This window comes from Seriola aureovittata, chromosome 11 (genome assembly GCF_021018895.1).
Source record: "Seriola aureovittata isolate HTS-2021-v1 ecotype China chromosome 11, ASM2101889v1, whole genome shotgun sequence".
Lineage (NCBI taxonomy): Eukaryota > Metazoa > Chordata > Actinopteri > Carangiformes > Carangidae > Seriola > Seriola aureovittata.
This window is the reverse complement of record NC_079374.1, coordinates 24573707-24588471: the sequence shown is the minus strand read 5'-3', so window position 1 is coordinate 24588471 and position 14765 is coordinate 24573707. Positions and strand designations below refer to the sequence as shown.

The 14765-nt window shown below is 41.0% G+C and overlaps 1 protein-coding gene across 1 annotated transcript in view; it reads left to right on the top strand.

The window, feature by feature from the left end:
* Positions 1-1032: 1032 nt before the first annotated feature.
* Positions 1033-14765, top strand: part of LOC130177602 (ly6/PLAUR domain-containing protein 1-like) — a 36010-nt gene continuing 22277 nt past the window's right edge. Inside the window, exons 1-2 of the mRNA XM_056389496.1 lie at positions 1033-1211; positions 3008-3139. Of these exons, the coding sequence (XP_056245471.1) occupies positions 1163-1211; positions 3008-3139 (181 nt within the window). The 5' untranslated portion in view covers positions 1033-1162. The remainder of the gene's footprint in view (positions 1212-3007; positions 3140-14765) is intronic.

The following is a 14765-nucleotide window of genomic DNA, read 5'->3' as shown; positions in this document are numbered from 1 at the left end:
TCTGTCACTCAAAGAGGCCACACCCTCAATTATGCAGAACTTTAAGCCTTAATAAAATGTGAACAGGTGAGTTATATAAACAGTTGTCATGAAGGAGGAAATTAGTTCTAGAGACCAAAACTGTTTTTTGTAAAAGGCTGTAAATATCTTTCTGCTGTAAAGTTGGACATTTTAACATGGGAGTCTATGGGGACTGACTCACTGTTGGAGCCAGACTCTAGTGGTCATTAGAGGAACTGCAACTTTTGTCACTTCAGTGCTGACTTCATTTTTGGGCCCTTGAGGTTGCCAAGAACAAGCGCACTGTGGTTTATTTTTAGTGAGTCCTACGTACACTGGTGGTTTTTAACTGGCCGAATAAAACTTATGCTGCATAATGTCACAATAACTTCAGGCTTTAAGGTTTGATTTAGCTTCCCACACCCTCTGGTGCCTGTACGTGACCTCTGACCTATGTTCAGGAGCAATGAATGAAAAAGAATCCTTTCATTTTATAATCACAGAAGAGGATTGATGCTCTTTTTGTTAACAGATTCTATCTATTGGGTGACTGTGTGAAATGGAGATAAAAACTGAGGGATGGTAATAAACTGATTTTTAGCCCTGGGATAAATAAAATTAACTGGGGAGGTCTTTTTGGAGGTCACAGCACTAAATCTGTACTGTTAGTTTATGGTCTAATTTCTGCTTAATGATGAGCTATGAACAAAGCAAATTAAGATTCTGGAGTTGTTTGGCTCAGTGAGAAGGAACACAGGCTTCTCTGACATTATTCCTGTCTGTTAGATAATTTTTGACAGTTCATGAAACTTAATTGATCCCAGAGGTGAAATCAGCTCCTTGCAGCAGCAGCAAATGTTGTCTAATGGGATGCACAGATATAATATACTGTATGTCCATAGTCATTATATAGTTTAATATAGAGGAAAATAACAGGTTGAAGAAGGTATTTCTGAACACACACCTTTTGATCACATGGTACACAAGTCGTGCAGACGTGTACGCGCACGTGTGAGCGCGCGCAGCAGCGGATAAGATATGTGAGGCATCGCAGGAGGTGTCAGGCTCACCATGCCAGGCTGCCAGCTGCTCTGTCTCTGCGCCTCCGAGCCGGTGAACATCCGCCTCCCATGTTTCTGCTCAGAGTTGCACTAAGCGGACGATGCGGCTGTTCACGGTCTCAACTTTGCTCCTGTTCTTCCTCAGCTCAGGTATGGTCACGCAGCTTTTCTCTGTCGCCACTTCACGGGATTTAAAGCGGCTGTTTGACTATGGTTAAACAGCAAAACTTCCAAACTGGCTTTTTTTTTTTTCTTTTCTTTTGTCTTTGAGGGAGGAGCGCAAGGGCCTGGTGGAGGGGTGGTGTTCAGGTTTGGGTAAATAGTAAAGTGGGAAACGCAGCGCGCACAGGAGGAGTCCGCGCAAACCTAACGTTGTCTTTCTTTAAAGTTGAGCAGTTTCTGAATTGTTCTCGTCATTATGATGACGGAAAACTCAAATGTCTATTTAGCCGACTTAAATTAAAGAGCCGTTCTTTATTTGCCATTTAGAAATTTTAGTCTCCAAAGCTGGTTGTGCCTCTGCGCTCCGGTGCGTCTATAACGAACCTGGTAAGTTTTGATGGAGACTGCTGATCAACAGTGTAGAGCCCAGTCTCACTCCACTTTGAACTGTGAAATATCTCCCTGTTCATAGTCTCCTATAACATTACGCAGCAATCACAGTGAAACGGTGCGTTTTCCTTTTTCTGCCAAGGATGCGATTGATTTTTATCAGTCTCTGGCAGTGATGGAGAAGTATTCACACCCTTCAGTGAAAGAACCAATTCAACTATGAAGAAATAATCTATTACAAATAAGAGAGAGTTTTGAATTCAAATATTTGCATGAGTGAAATTCTACATGAAATGTCGAAGTACCAATTATGCAAACTGACCTTTCCAGAGTGATTCAGTATTATTATACAATCATGTATTAGATTATTGGATTGTTATTATTAGGACATTAATGTAAATGTAATGTTGACGTTGTAGCTGGTTAAGGTGGAACTGAGTGTAACTGCTTTATATTGTGTTGGGTAGATTAATGATATAAATGCATCATATTTTATGAGCTGATCATATATTTTGGATGAAAATTGTATCTGCAGTGTAACTAAATAAATGTGGTGCAGTAAAAAATTGCAGTGAAGTGCAGTGGAGTTTATAATAAACATACAATGGAAATGCATGAGTAAAGTAGCAGTTCTTCAAATGTAGTAGTAAATGTACTTAGTTACCTCCCACACTGTAAATTGCACTTGAAATCTATAAAGTGGGAAGTGAATTTTATACTGTATCATTTATTAAAAGGTGAAAATGTCTTAGTTTTGAGAATATTGAATTCACTGCACATAGAATAATGACTATACTGTAAATACTCTATGTGCTATAATTTAGCAATATCAACCCGGTGCTACATTAAAAGCCGAAACATTTCAAATGCTACTATAATGACGCATATCTGTCACGACCTGTCATCATCTCACATGACCTGAGGGCAACTCTCTACCGCTCTAAATAACACTTAACAGAGCGAGTTCACTGTAAACACGCCATCTTCACAGCAGAGGTGGTGAAATATCAACTATCCTGAACCCAACTACAACCAGACATGATGAAATGCTGCAACAACATGCTGGTAAGATAAATGTACCACCAGCTTAAATTCAACTGAATAATTGAAGACATCTGTCGCATCAATTCGAAACGGTCAGAGCAGAAGAGACCAGAATATTCACCAAAATAAAACTGGACTTCACTTTGAGATCAAACTTTCCCATGAATTCTTTATTTATGACAATTGAGGAAATAAATAACTGAGGATGTAAATGAGAAATGAGCAAGTGATATGAACCTGGTGAAAATGATATAATGAAAATAGATGGATTCAATAACTGATTGTTTGTGTGTGTGTGTGCGTGTGTGTGTGTGTGTGTGTGTGTGTGTGTGTGTGTGTGTGTGTTGCAGGGCTGGCTCTGCAGATTCAGTGCTACCAGTGTGAGGAGATGACACACGACTGCTCCACCCCAGAGTTCATCGTCAACTGCACTGTGAATGTGCAGGACATGTGCCAGAAGGAGGTTCTGGTGAAGGATGACGGTAAGTTGCTCTACTGTTTTTTTGTTTTGTTTTTTTTTGTTTTTTACCCCCGTCAGAAATATTTTTCCATTTCTGCTTATATTTCTGTCAGTGTATTTCAGAGCAGAGCAGGTTTCATTGAAATCTGGACGGATTGGCCTCAATCCAAGGACAGTGGATTAGATTTTGGTTGTGATGTGGAGCCGGGATTTCAACCTTGAATCACAAGAGACTCGGAATCTGAGGAGTGGTCTTTAATCTTTGGCATGAAATCAAAAACTGCTGAAAACCGAGGTGAAGGAAACTGATCTGTGTCACACTCCTCTTGTCGTTCACATGCAGGATTAGTTTGTGTGTAACTTTCAGTCAGCTCTGTTTTCTGAAGCCGGGGAAATGGACGCCGACTGTGTTGCTTGGCATGTTTGAAGTGTCTTTTAAATACAAGCACAACACACAGACACAGAGAGCTCTCCGGCGCACTCAGCCAGCAGCCAGAAGGCTCTTCACTGTGAGCAGGAATCACAGCGATCTGAGGTCAGCAGAGACGGGCCCTTCACAGCTCTGCAACTATCATTAGAGGATGAAAGTCTGAGCTGTAGGTCAGTATTTGAAGCCGTCACGGATATAAACTATTCCACTTTCATCGGAGTAGAAAATATTTCAGCTCGTGCTGTGCAGCATGGACAATGACGGGTGTGTGCGTCACTTTCCAAGGACCTCAAATGCTGGATATTGTTGTTCAACATGGTAGAGCCTGATAGCTTAATGCAGATATCTTGGTATGTTGGCGAGTGAGTAATTGAGGTAATTTCAGAGTGTTTCCATCCACCTGTTTTTATGCACATCTTCAATTTCTGCATTTAAAAATGAGGAGTGAAAAAAAAAAAAAAAAAGTCTACTTATCGCAAAAAAGTTTTTGTGCTTATCTGAGGTGGTCGGTGTGCTTCATTTGGGCGGGTGAAAAAGCTGTCCGTCAAACTGTGGTGTGGTTTGCTGATGGCCTTTAGTGTGGAGCTGAACCCACAGAGCAGAACACAGGATGGCGGTAAAGCAAGTCTGTATTATAAATGTTGATTGTGGGGAATAAGGCTGGTGACGGCGATGGTGGCGAGACACTGTAGATAGTATGGCAGATGATGGCGGAGTTCGGGCACACAGACAGAATGCATTAGAGCTGGGCAGGCTGGTGAGGCAAACAGACAGGAATCCAAGCAGGTGGGACTGAGGCTGGGCTGAGCGCGGCAGACGGGGGGGGGGTTGTAGATGGAAGGATCTGGTGCACAGGGAAACAAACAGGATTACCAAAAAAAAAAAAAGAGCAACAAGTTTGCAGCAGCGTTTGGCCGTAGCGTTTACACCACTTGACGTGACGGAACGATCTGGCCAAGAATGGTGAGCTGTGACCGGTCCTTTGTACTGCAGCAGGCTGTGCAGATGATTGTATGATGAGAAGCAGGTGAGTATGGAGACTGGAGGGAGCAGGAACCAGGAAGCCACGCCCAGCTGACACACACACACACACACACACACACACACACACATACACACACACATACACAAATACACACACACACACACACACACACACATACACAAATACAGACACAGAGGACAAACTAGGGACAAACAAACACATGAGGGAGGGGAAAATAGCAGAGCGGGAAAGAGGGAAAGAAAAGGTCCTAATCCAAACAGTGATAGTAGATGTGGGATTTCAGCAATAATTCAAAAACTGAACTAGCAATAAATCTGCCGTTCAGGAAGCACAATCTCATCCGACAGTGACAGTGACAGACAGTGAAAAAGCATTCAACTTCGCTCCGTTGTGTTTATTCTCTGCAGACTGTGACAGTTCAGAGTGATCCCACAGAAATGAGGGCAGAACGTTGCTTTACAAGACATCTTGTTTTCATCCTGTCTCTGTCGACAGTGATAATACTAATAATGCTCATAATCAGTTACAGTACATCTTCATGAGCTCTCTGTGCCACCAGAGATCATGTATAAAGGCACTGAAGTCCTGATGATGCTCTGATGATGCAGAATGATGACACCACATCTGTCCAATCAGTGAGCCGGTGTCAGTGCTTGGTTCCTTTGTAAAAGTCCAATGAGAATATGAACCAGAGGTAAACTACAGAAGTGTATCATGTTATTCTCTCGGTCTGGATTAAATGAATCAAGTGTTGTCTGTAAATGTCACTGACGCTTCCACAGCACCGAAGAGACAAAAACATCACATCTGTTCAGAGATGAGGAGACTGTGACCTTCCTCTAATGAATACATGATACAAATATAAATGTCATACTTCCATCATATTCTCCACAGGCCCTCCTCTTCTACCTCTGAGCTCATCATTTTCTGCAATGGTTTGATACTTTTTGAGATTTTCAGAAATTTCAGTTTGACTAATGCCACCATGAGCAGTGTCATGTATTTATTTTAGCCTCCTCTGGGGAGAATACTACAGTCAGACACTTACACTTGGATCCCATGCATGTCATATGAAAGTCATGATCCTACAGACAGTAACTGCAGTCGTCGTCAGTTGTACCCAGCGTTTTAGTTGTTGTGGTTCACACTCCTCAGCTTCACCGTCTGTCTGTCTCACTGCCTTTATGAGCCTCAGTCACAGCAGGCAGCTGTTTACAGTGAAGGAGCTCTGATAAAACCCAGCATCAGACAGCAGACTACAGCTGATGACTCAATCACCAAATGTCGATGCAAAAATTCAGAAAAATGTGATGGTAGCCTGCGTGTTTTCCTGCAGCGCTGCGGGTACCGACGGTAGCGTAGATGTCGTAGTTACTGCAGATGTGATTCTTCCATGAGGGCAGTATAAGGACCCGTCCTAGTCTGATATCAAATGAATCAAAGAAGAAGACAGGCACAATAAACATTATCCACATGTGGAATGGCAGCAGCGAGTTCAGGCGGAGCAACGTGTCCGCCGTGACTTGTCTGAATGGGTCAGTTATAGACGACCAAATGTTGCCACCGAGCATTTCAAATGAAACAGCTCAGATTAATCTAAGCAGCTCAGAGACAGACACCAGATCTGTACCGAGCTCAGGCTGAGTGACTTTCACTTGTTTGTATTGTTTGTGAATTGTGACAGCTGACATCTGTTGTAGCAACCTCCTCACACATGTTCACGAAGGCTAACATTAGCTTGTTCAGGCTAACGCAGAGCTAACATTGGCGGCCACATGTTGGTTTTCTAGTTTTTTGACCATTCCAGATGGTTAAACTGACAGTATGTAACTTTTGGTGCTTGTGGTTTCTCAATTAAAACAATAACAAAAGACGCTTTGGTGATGTCGTGAAGTAATGTGGGATCATGGGAGTTGTTGTCTTCACCAACATTGCAGTCAGCGTCTCCCAGTTTGGATTCCTTCAGTGTCAGACGATTTATCCACAGAGGTGTCGTGTCCTCCTCCTCAAAACAAACAGACCTGGTGATTATAACCAGAAAAAACACTGAATAAAGCAGTTTCACATTAAAAGTCAGTGTTTCACCGTCACTGCTCAGAGGACACAGGTGGTCTGTGATGTTTGCTCAGCTCGTTTCTCTGACGTCCGATGACTGAAATCCTTCATCTGGTTAAAAAGCATAGTTGAAAATGACCAAGATTTAACCAGTGCATCATAAAAATGTGGCTTGAAACAGGATAAAAGTCAGTTTGACCTCCTGGCAGGCAACCACAGCACTGACACGTGTGCACAGGTTTGGAAACATTTGGGATAATGTAAGAACACAACTCAGCAACATATATAACATAGGTCTAGTGATGTTTAAGCATTTTAATGTGGAAAAGTCACAGATTTGAACTTTAAAAACTTGTATGTCATTGTAGAGATGTGCACATGCAGCGCATTGATTCGCTCAGACCTTCCATGCCGCACTCTCCACTCTCCCTCTCTGTCTCTCTCTCTCTCTCTCTCTCTCCCTCGCCCCACACCACCCCCTCACCCAGCTACTGCCACAAGTCAAACTCTGTGGGAAACACTGATTTAATAAGATGATTATTTTCTATATCGTGTTTAAAGCTTGTAAGTGGGAACAACGCTTGTTGTGTTCATTCCCACATGAGGCCACAAAATCCATTTCTGCTCGTCTGAATGTGACCATGTTTACATCAAATTCAAATCAAACTGCTCAGTGCTCTGGCTAAAAAAAGAACTGTTTCCTAAATTAGATCAGGAACTGCCTGATTGGTCTGTCTGACTCCAAAAAATAAGTCGACAAACCGTAGAGTCTGTCCAAGAATTCAGTGCCACTTTACGATAATATTACAGATTCATTTCATCTGGGACTCAGATCAGCTGAGAGGACTGACTCACTGTCTCTCCATCAGAATTTTATTCCTGGTTGTCAGAGGATGATTTTGAAACAATATTTCCCTCTTACATAAAACATGATTTTGCTGTTGAATGAGTAAATATATATTTTTTTTTAGTAAATAATAATATACTTTTTTTTGATGTAATGCACCTATGGCCTCAGTATTTCTAAAATTCTGGTTGCCGCCCGCACCACTACACTGAGAGCGCTTTTTAACTGTATAATGAGCTGCTCTCTATATATCTTGGTGGAAGTGCTTAAAAAAATAAAAGCAATTAAAAGGACTGTAATCTCAGCACTCACAGATCAGTATCAGCCTCAAGTATCTAACATCAGTCGAGTCACAGCCACATGATGAGACAATAGGAGACGTTTGCTTTGGCTTGTTCAGTCACAAATGATAATGTGTTTTTATGGTGTGTCTGAACTACAGAATTCATTTCACTCAAAACGTCTTAAAAGTTTAAAATGTTATAATTAAGTGATGAACATCTGTCCCAGCTGGCCGTATGTAATGCATTACGTATCTGTTTTGGCGTTTTGGTTCAGGTTGTGCTTCTTGCATCTGGGAAAATAAAGAAAACCCAGCACAATATGTTGTGGATTACAGAAAGCAGAGGGACAGTTTAGAAAGATTTAACTCCTCCAGTCCGCACAGTAATGGCTGTGCTATATAGTAATAACCTGTTTTCAGAAAGCATTAAAACCCATCAGTATTTGAGCATTTCTCTGGAACTAGAGTCTCATAGACAACATCATTAGCATTGATGGACCTGTGTTACCTGAAAAGATATTTTCACATCAACCAAAAGGAGGAGATTAAAACGTCCTCAGCTTTGCTTCACTTTGCTTTGCAGCTGCTGATTCTCTCAGACTCAGATTGCCTTTGTTCTGTGCTCGTAAGTTCATCATATTTATAACCTGCAGGTTTGGAATATTGTTAAAAACAAATGGGTTGCAATGCATCCTCTGCAGGTTGTCATGGATCTTGCAGTTTATTGCTGCCTTTTCAGTAATGAGTAACGTGTCTCTGCTGTGTTTACATGTCTATTTTCTGCAGATGGTTAGAACCCAGACACTAAAGGTCACTCCTCCCGCCCGAGGTCCGCTTCGTTTTCACACCCAGCGAAAATTGGTGGCCATTTTTTATTGCCTCCCCCTACTGCTGATGAGCAAAAGCAATAAGCTCCTGTCTTTGGAAATGTGCCTCCCAATCCAAAGGGCAGACACAGCACACTATAGAGTAGACAGTTCTTTAATAAGAAAATTTCTGCCTGAATGCTCGTGTACATCCCAGCCTTTATCTCCCAGTGTTATCGTTATTGCTGCTCTGCATGAAAATAGGGCTTAGAAATCCAACCGACCGCACCTTATCTCTGTTTGAAATGCAGCACATACATTCACAATTGCACTTCCACCTCTGTGCAATTTGCTTCATTGATAAGAATAAAAATCAGTGAGGCTGTTCAATTCCTCCTAAGTGTACTTGCCACACTTTGCATGCAGCTCTATAATATAGATGTAGGAGACAGAAGCACTAAAGTGTGTCCTCAAGTGAGCTACACCCCCCCCCACACACACACCCCACCCCGGCCATCAGATTAGCCCTCCTGTATCTGGAGGGGGTTATACAATCCATCAGTGTTTGCTCCTGCGACACAGCTCTCCAGCTAAGAGGCTGCCTGGCAGAACATCCAGGCATCAAGAGTCAACTTCCTCTGTCACACCTCCACGAATAGACACAGACACATGCACACACACACACACAACATTCAGATGATGGCTATTTTTCTGCTGGGATGAGTCCGGCTTCCTGTCCAAGCTCGTCTTCTAGTGCTATCATCATCATTCTGCTCCGATTATGTCTTCACAAATGATGAAAGAATCTGCTTTTACCTAAGTGAGGACTGTTCCTCTCCCACTGTCTTTAAAGGAGGGATTATTGCCACGCTCCAGCAGACCACCTTTCATTGCAATGTCCTCTGCCCTTTCTTTTCAAAGGAGGGAGAGTAAGATGTTCTGTGATGTTAGGGATGTGAAATCGGCCACAGTTTTAGTTTCTCAGACACAATTTCAAAGGGAGTAAAAACACAGAGCAGAGAGAACATAGGAACAGAGTGTGCTGTAATAATTCTGCAGTTTATAATGAATAAATTATTTTTGTGACCCTTTGGTATTTTTGATGTCAGAATGGTATTTTAAAGCCGCACTAATCGATTTTTTTATCCTAACAACAGACCAAATGAGTATGTGTAATGTGAAAGGGGTCACTCGTTTTGAAAAACTCAGAGAGAATTATAACCCATTATACATATTTATAATTGTCATATTAAAGGCCGCCTGCTGCTGCGAGGACACAGAGGTGATAAAAGTAAAGTTTGTGGGTCAAAACAAAAAAAACAAATCAACTAAGAGATGCTAAAAACAGTTAAAAATGTAGTTCAGACTTTAAGGTGTGACAGCAACAATGTGATTGGCTGGTTGAGATCGTGGCGAAATCTGACTGGTTACACCTGAAGTCAGCTGATTGCAAGAAGTGGAGTGAGAGAGAGAGAGAGCGAGAAAGAATTGTGAATGAAAGATGCGTAAAGATCGCCTTCCTGAGTGAACTTACTCTAAGCTTCATGAGTGAGGGGGCTGCAGAGCTACAGGAAACTGTCTGCAGGTTCAACACTAGGTGTAAAACCCTTTCACATTACACTGCCCTGTTCACATCTGTCACATCTGTCACACCTGTCCAGAGACCTGGTATTAACATCCGTCTCAGGTGATCCGATCACAAGTGGTCAGCTCTTCAGGTGTGAACGCACCCCAGACACATTGATGACACTTCTGGGATGCGATCACTCAGACCACATTCAGAGGTGGTGTGGACCACATGTGGCCACATTGCTTTAGCAGTGTGAACATGAATGTGTCCTGAGCCACACTGAAGGACCAACTACTCTACTGACGTCCTCTGACAGTCTGATTAGTCCCAACAGTTTCATCATCAACCCAAAATATTTTATGTTTCAAATGGATAAAAATTTATTTCATTGTAGAGCTGAGAGCAATGATTCGCTCAACCCCTCTGTATGCAAGTATCTTCATTTGCTGAGGGAAATTCAATTTTCTTCATCATTAATATCATGTTTGATGACGAGGAGTGGAGGACGGAGTCAGGAGTGCATGAGAGCAGTTCAATGGGAGCGTTTAAACCCTCTCACAGTGAGAGGTGATGAGGTTTTATAATGACCCGGTCGATGATGTGATTCTGAAAATTTGTCTGGGTTGGAGTCATCAAGTGGTCTCATGCTGGACTCATGGCCCGAGGCAGGATCAGACAGGATCTCCCCCCAGAATGTCCCAGACAGCTATGAAGATGGTATTAGCAGACTAATGCACAGTCACTGAGCTGGTTCTGATTATATAACCGCAACCAGTGACCCAGTCCCAGCTGGTACTGGGCTGACTGTCTTCCTGATGAAGACACCACAGAACAGGATGGAGACAAGCACCAACTGCATCCACTGTCTCCCTGATTTCATGGCTTATCTAAATTAGCTTTTGCAATTTGCCAAAGTTAATTTACTGTATCAGGAAAAGGGAAATGAGTGTGTGGTTAGTCATAGTAGTTTACATTTGTTAAACAGAGTGACGGTTCGTGGCGGCTGAAAAGACTTGACATGTGTGAGTTTGATGACTGAGGAGGGTTTATGGACTTTAGATTGTTCCAGGATTTCCAGAGATCATAGTTTTCATTATGACAATCAAACATACAGGTTTTAAAGTTAAAATTAAAGCGTTGTCTCACTGACTTTTAACATCACTGCAGCTCTTTAGGACAGTAAAGAAATGATGTGCAGCTGCTGTTAATCTACACTTTAAGTTCAAATTGTATTTCTAACCTTAAACATGACTCCCTGCATATTCAGCCTTGTTATGGCTCCAGGGATGTCTGGTCGGCCAGACCGCCACTTTGGTCCAGACTGAAATATCTCAACAACTATTGGATGGTTTGCCATGGATAAAATTTAAAAAAAAGAAATAAGACGTTCACAGTTCACACAGGATTCATCGTACTGACTGTGGTGATCCTCTGCGACTTACGGGTCTCTCTCTTTTTCGGAGCCATGCACTCTTCATATTTGACCACGGGGTTTTGTTCCAAGTGATGTTTCCTTTGGTCGCTGAGGTTGTTGTTCTGCGCTCTTCGCATTTGCCTCCTTTCTGTTGAGTGTCGTCCTCACCGAAGCTGAAACGAGCCCAAACGGCGTACACAGCGTTCTTTTAACTAGAAGCTGATTGTGTCATGAAGTTTACAACCTCATGCTAATTGCTAATGTTACCCAGAAGTCCCTTCTTCACTGTAACACATATACATTTAACAGAGTGTAGTGTCATTTAGTGGCTAACATAAACAGAGCTATACATCACAGGTTGAGACTCAGTGTTTGTGCTTGTGTCATCCACATCACCAGCTTCACTTATAGTGAACATGGACTAACATGGTGGAGCTGAGACTTCGGTGCATGCTGGTTTGTGGCGTTCACCCACCTGTCCTTCAAATAGGCCACGCCCTCAACTATACAGAACTTTAAGCCGTAATAAAATGTAAACAGGTGAGTTATATAAACAGGTGTCATGAAGGAGGAAATTAGCTCTAGAGACCAAAAAAGTTTTTGTACCAGGCTGTAAATATGTTTATTTCTGCTGTAAAGTTGGACATTTTAACATGGGAGTCTATGGGGACTGACTCACTGTTGGAGCCGGACTCTAGTGGTCATTAGAGGAACTGCAGTGTTTGGCTCTTGAGTGTTGGCTTCATTTTTCATCATTGGAGGTTGATGCTTGGACTGAACACACAAGGTTGTATTTTTCTAAGGGCACACTGTTAACCGACATGAGCAAGATTAAGTCGGTGAGAGTTTCTAAATGTCAGTTTTAATTGCGCAGCTCTAATACCCAGAATCTGTAATTGATTAGTGCTCTCCACTAATCAATCTCCAATCCAACTTTTGGATCTAAAGACACCATGGTTCGGTTAAATAAAGTTATGAAAAGAAAACATTAAACCACAGAACTCCACACAGAATGTCTTTATCACCAAAACACCTGATATGTGTTTTATTGTCCCTGCTGATCATTTATCTGCATGACATCTTTACATTGGCTCATATAACAACTGCAGTCTAATTTGCTGCATAGTCAGTTTGATTTAGATGGATAGTAAAGCCCAGAGAACAGACTGATACATGTCTAAGCTACTGTAGCTTTTACACCGCTCACTGAGAATCTGTCGATCTTTTCCTCATGTTAAGGAAAGTCCAGTCACTTTATTCAGAGCAACAAACCATGTTGAGCAGATCATGTTTTCTACTGACATTTATGTTTGAATTGGCACTGACAAACATTTAACAGCTATTAAGAACCAAATGCTTGTGTTGACACTCTTCAGTGCTTTTCGCAGTGTCTGTGATCCATTCGGTTAAAATCTCATTTAGAGGAGCAATCGAAGGTTGTGCAGACACTTGGATATATTGGACTCCTTCCTCCTCCCTGTGCAGCCGACCGTGCCGACTCTCATTAGACTAAAGCGCACCGGTTCTCTCACCACAGCCTCAAAGTTGATGAGAAACTTCAGTCTTTTTCGCCCCAAAAAAATAAAGTATAATTCAGACTGAAGAGCTGGATCTTTGAGTTCCCATGCACAAATTGAATGAAATCTTCTCCGAGCACTTCAAACATGAGAAACCGACTGATACCCTGTTCCCTGCTGTCCAAGATTCACCGCGCTGATATTTGCTCAACAAACGCGGCACCGCACTGAATGTCAGTGGGACATAATCACAGTGTATTAGAGTGCATGTTTGTCCTGAATTTCAATTACAACAGTTTAATCTCATGGTAATGAATGAAGTACTATACAATTAACATAATAATCTAATTAGGCAGTTTTCTGTGATCTGTAATAGACTTCTCTATTAATCAGTTTCAGAAAAACCTGCAGCAACCTGAACGAGGAGATATGTTGTACTGAGCTTTTCTCCTGAGAGGCTCAGGAGCAGCCACGCTGAGGTGTTGCCTCTGCTCCTTCTCACTGTTTTATTATTGCATTTAAAGTGCTGAACTGTCTCAACACATTTATCTGCAGGGACGGCTCCTGTCTATCTGTGGACGTGCTGAGAAAGAAATATTTCACTTTGATGCTACATTGTTTTCTGTAGAGTGCACTCTTTGCAGGAGTTCTTGGGTGAGGAGTGGTGAACTGAAAATTATATTTTTAAACATACACCCAGGGAGGCAGTCCACAATAATATCACATACTCCTGCCTCTTATATTTAGGCAAACATAAATATTTGGTTATTGAAATGCAGTGTAAAGTGTCAGTAATCAATTTAAACAACACATTTGAAAAGACTGAACATCTGAAATCTTTTCCATGCAAATTATATTTGCATTTGAATATTATTTAAATAAATATTACTTTATAATAATAATAATAATTTGCATTTCAACTGTAAAAGGTTAAACTATTTAACTGAAGACGTGTTTAGGCAGAATGCACTTGTGCTAATATAAATAAAAAAGAATTTGATATAATAATAATAATAACTAGAAAATTCCAGGGAAATTTTGAGTGCCACGGGGGCTACTGCCGGGATGAGTACATGATTTATTTCGTTTTTATGAACTTCTATAACTTTATATACTACGATGTTTTTATGAGATTTTATGCCATACTGTAGTATGACATTTTTTGACAATTTTATGCCTTACTATAATGTGACTTTTTATTAAATTAAATGCCACTCTTCTCGCCATACTATATGTTGATGTTTTTTGGTATTTTTATGCCTTAGTATACTATGATGTTTTGTGCCTTACAATATTATGACGTCTTTTGACATTTTTATGCTTTGCTATACTGTGATGTTTTTTGACATTTTCACACCATACAGTATGATGAATTTTTTGGGCATTTTTATGATTCACTATATTATGACATTTTATGCCATATATATATATATATACTAAAACTTTTTTTGACATTTTTATACCTTAGTATACTATGACGTTTTTTTTTAGCATTTTTATGCCTTATTATAGTATGATGTTTTTTGAAATTTTATGCCATACTATACTGTGACGTTTTGTGCCTGACTATACTATGACGTTTTTTGACATTTTCACGCAATAGTACACAGTGAAGTTTTTTGGCATTTTTATGCCTTACTATACTGTGACGTTTTATGCCATACTATACTATGATGTTTTTTGAAATTTTATGCCATACTATACTATGATGTTTTTTGCC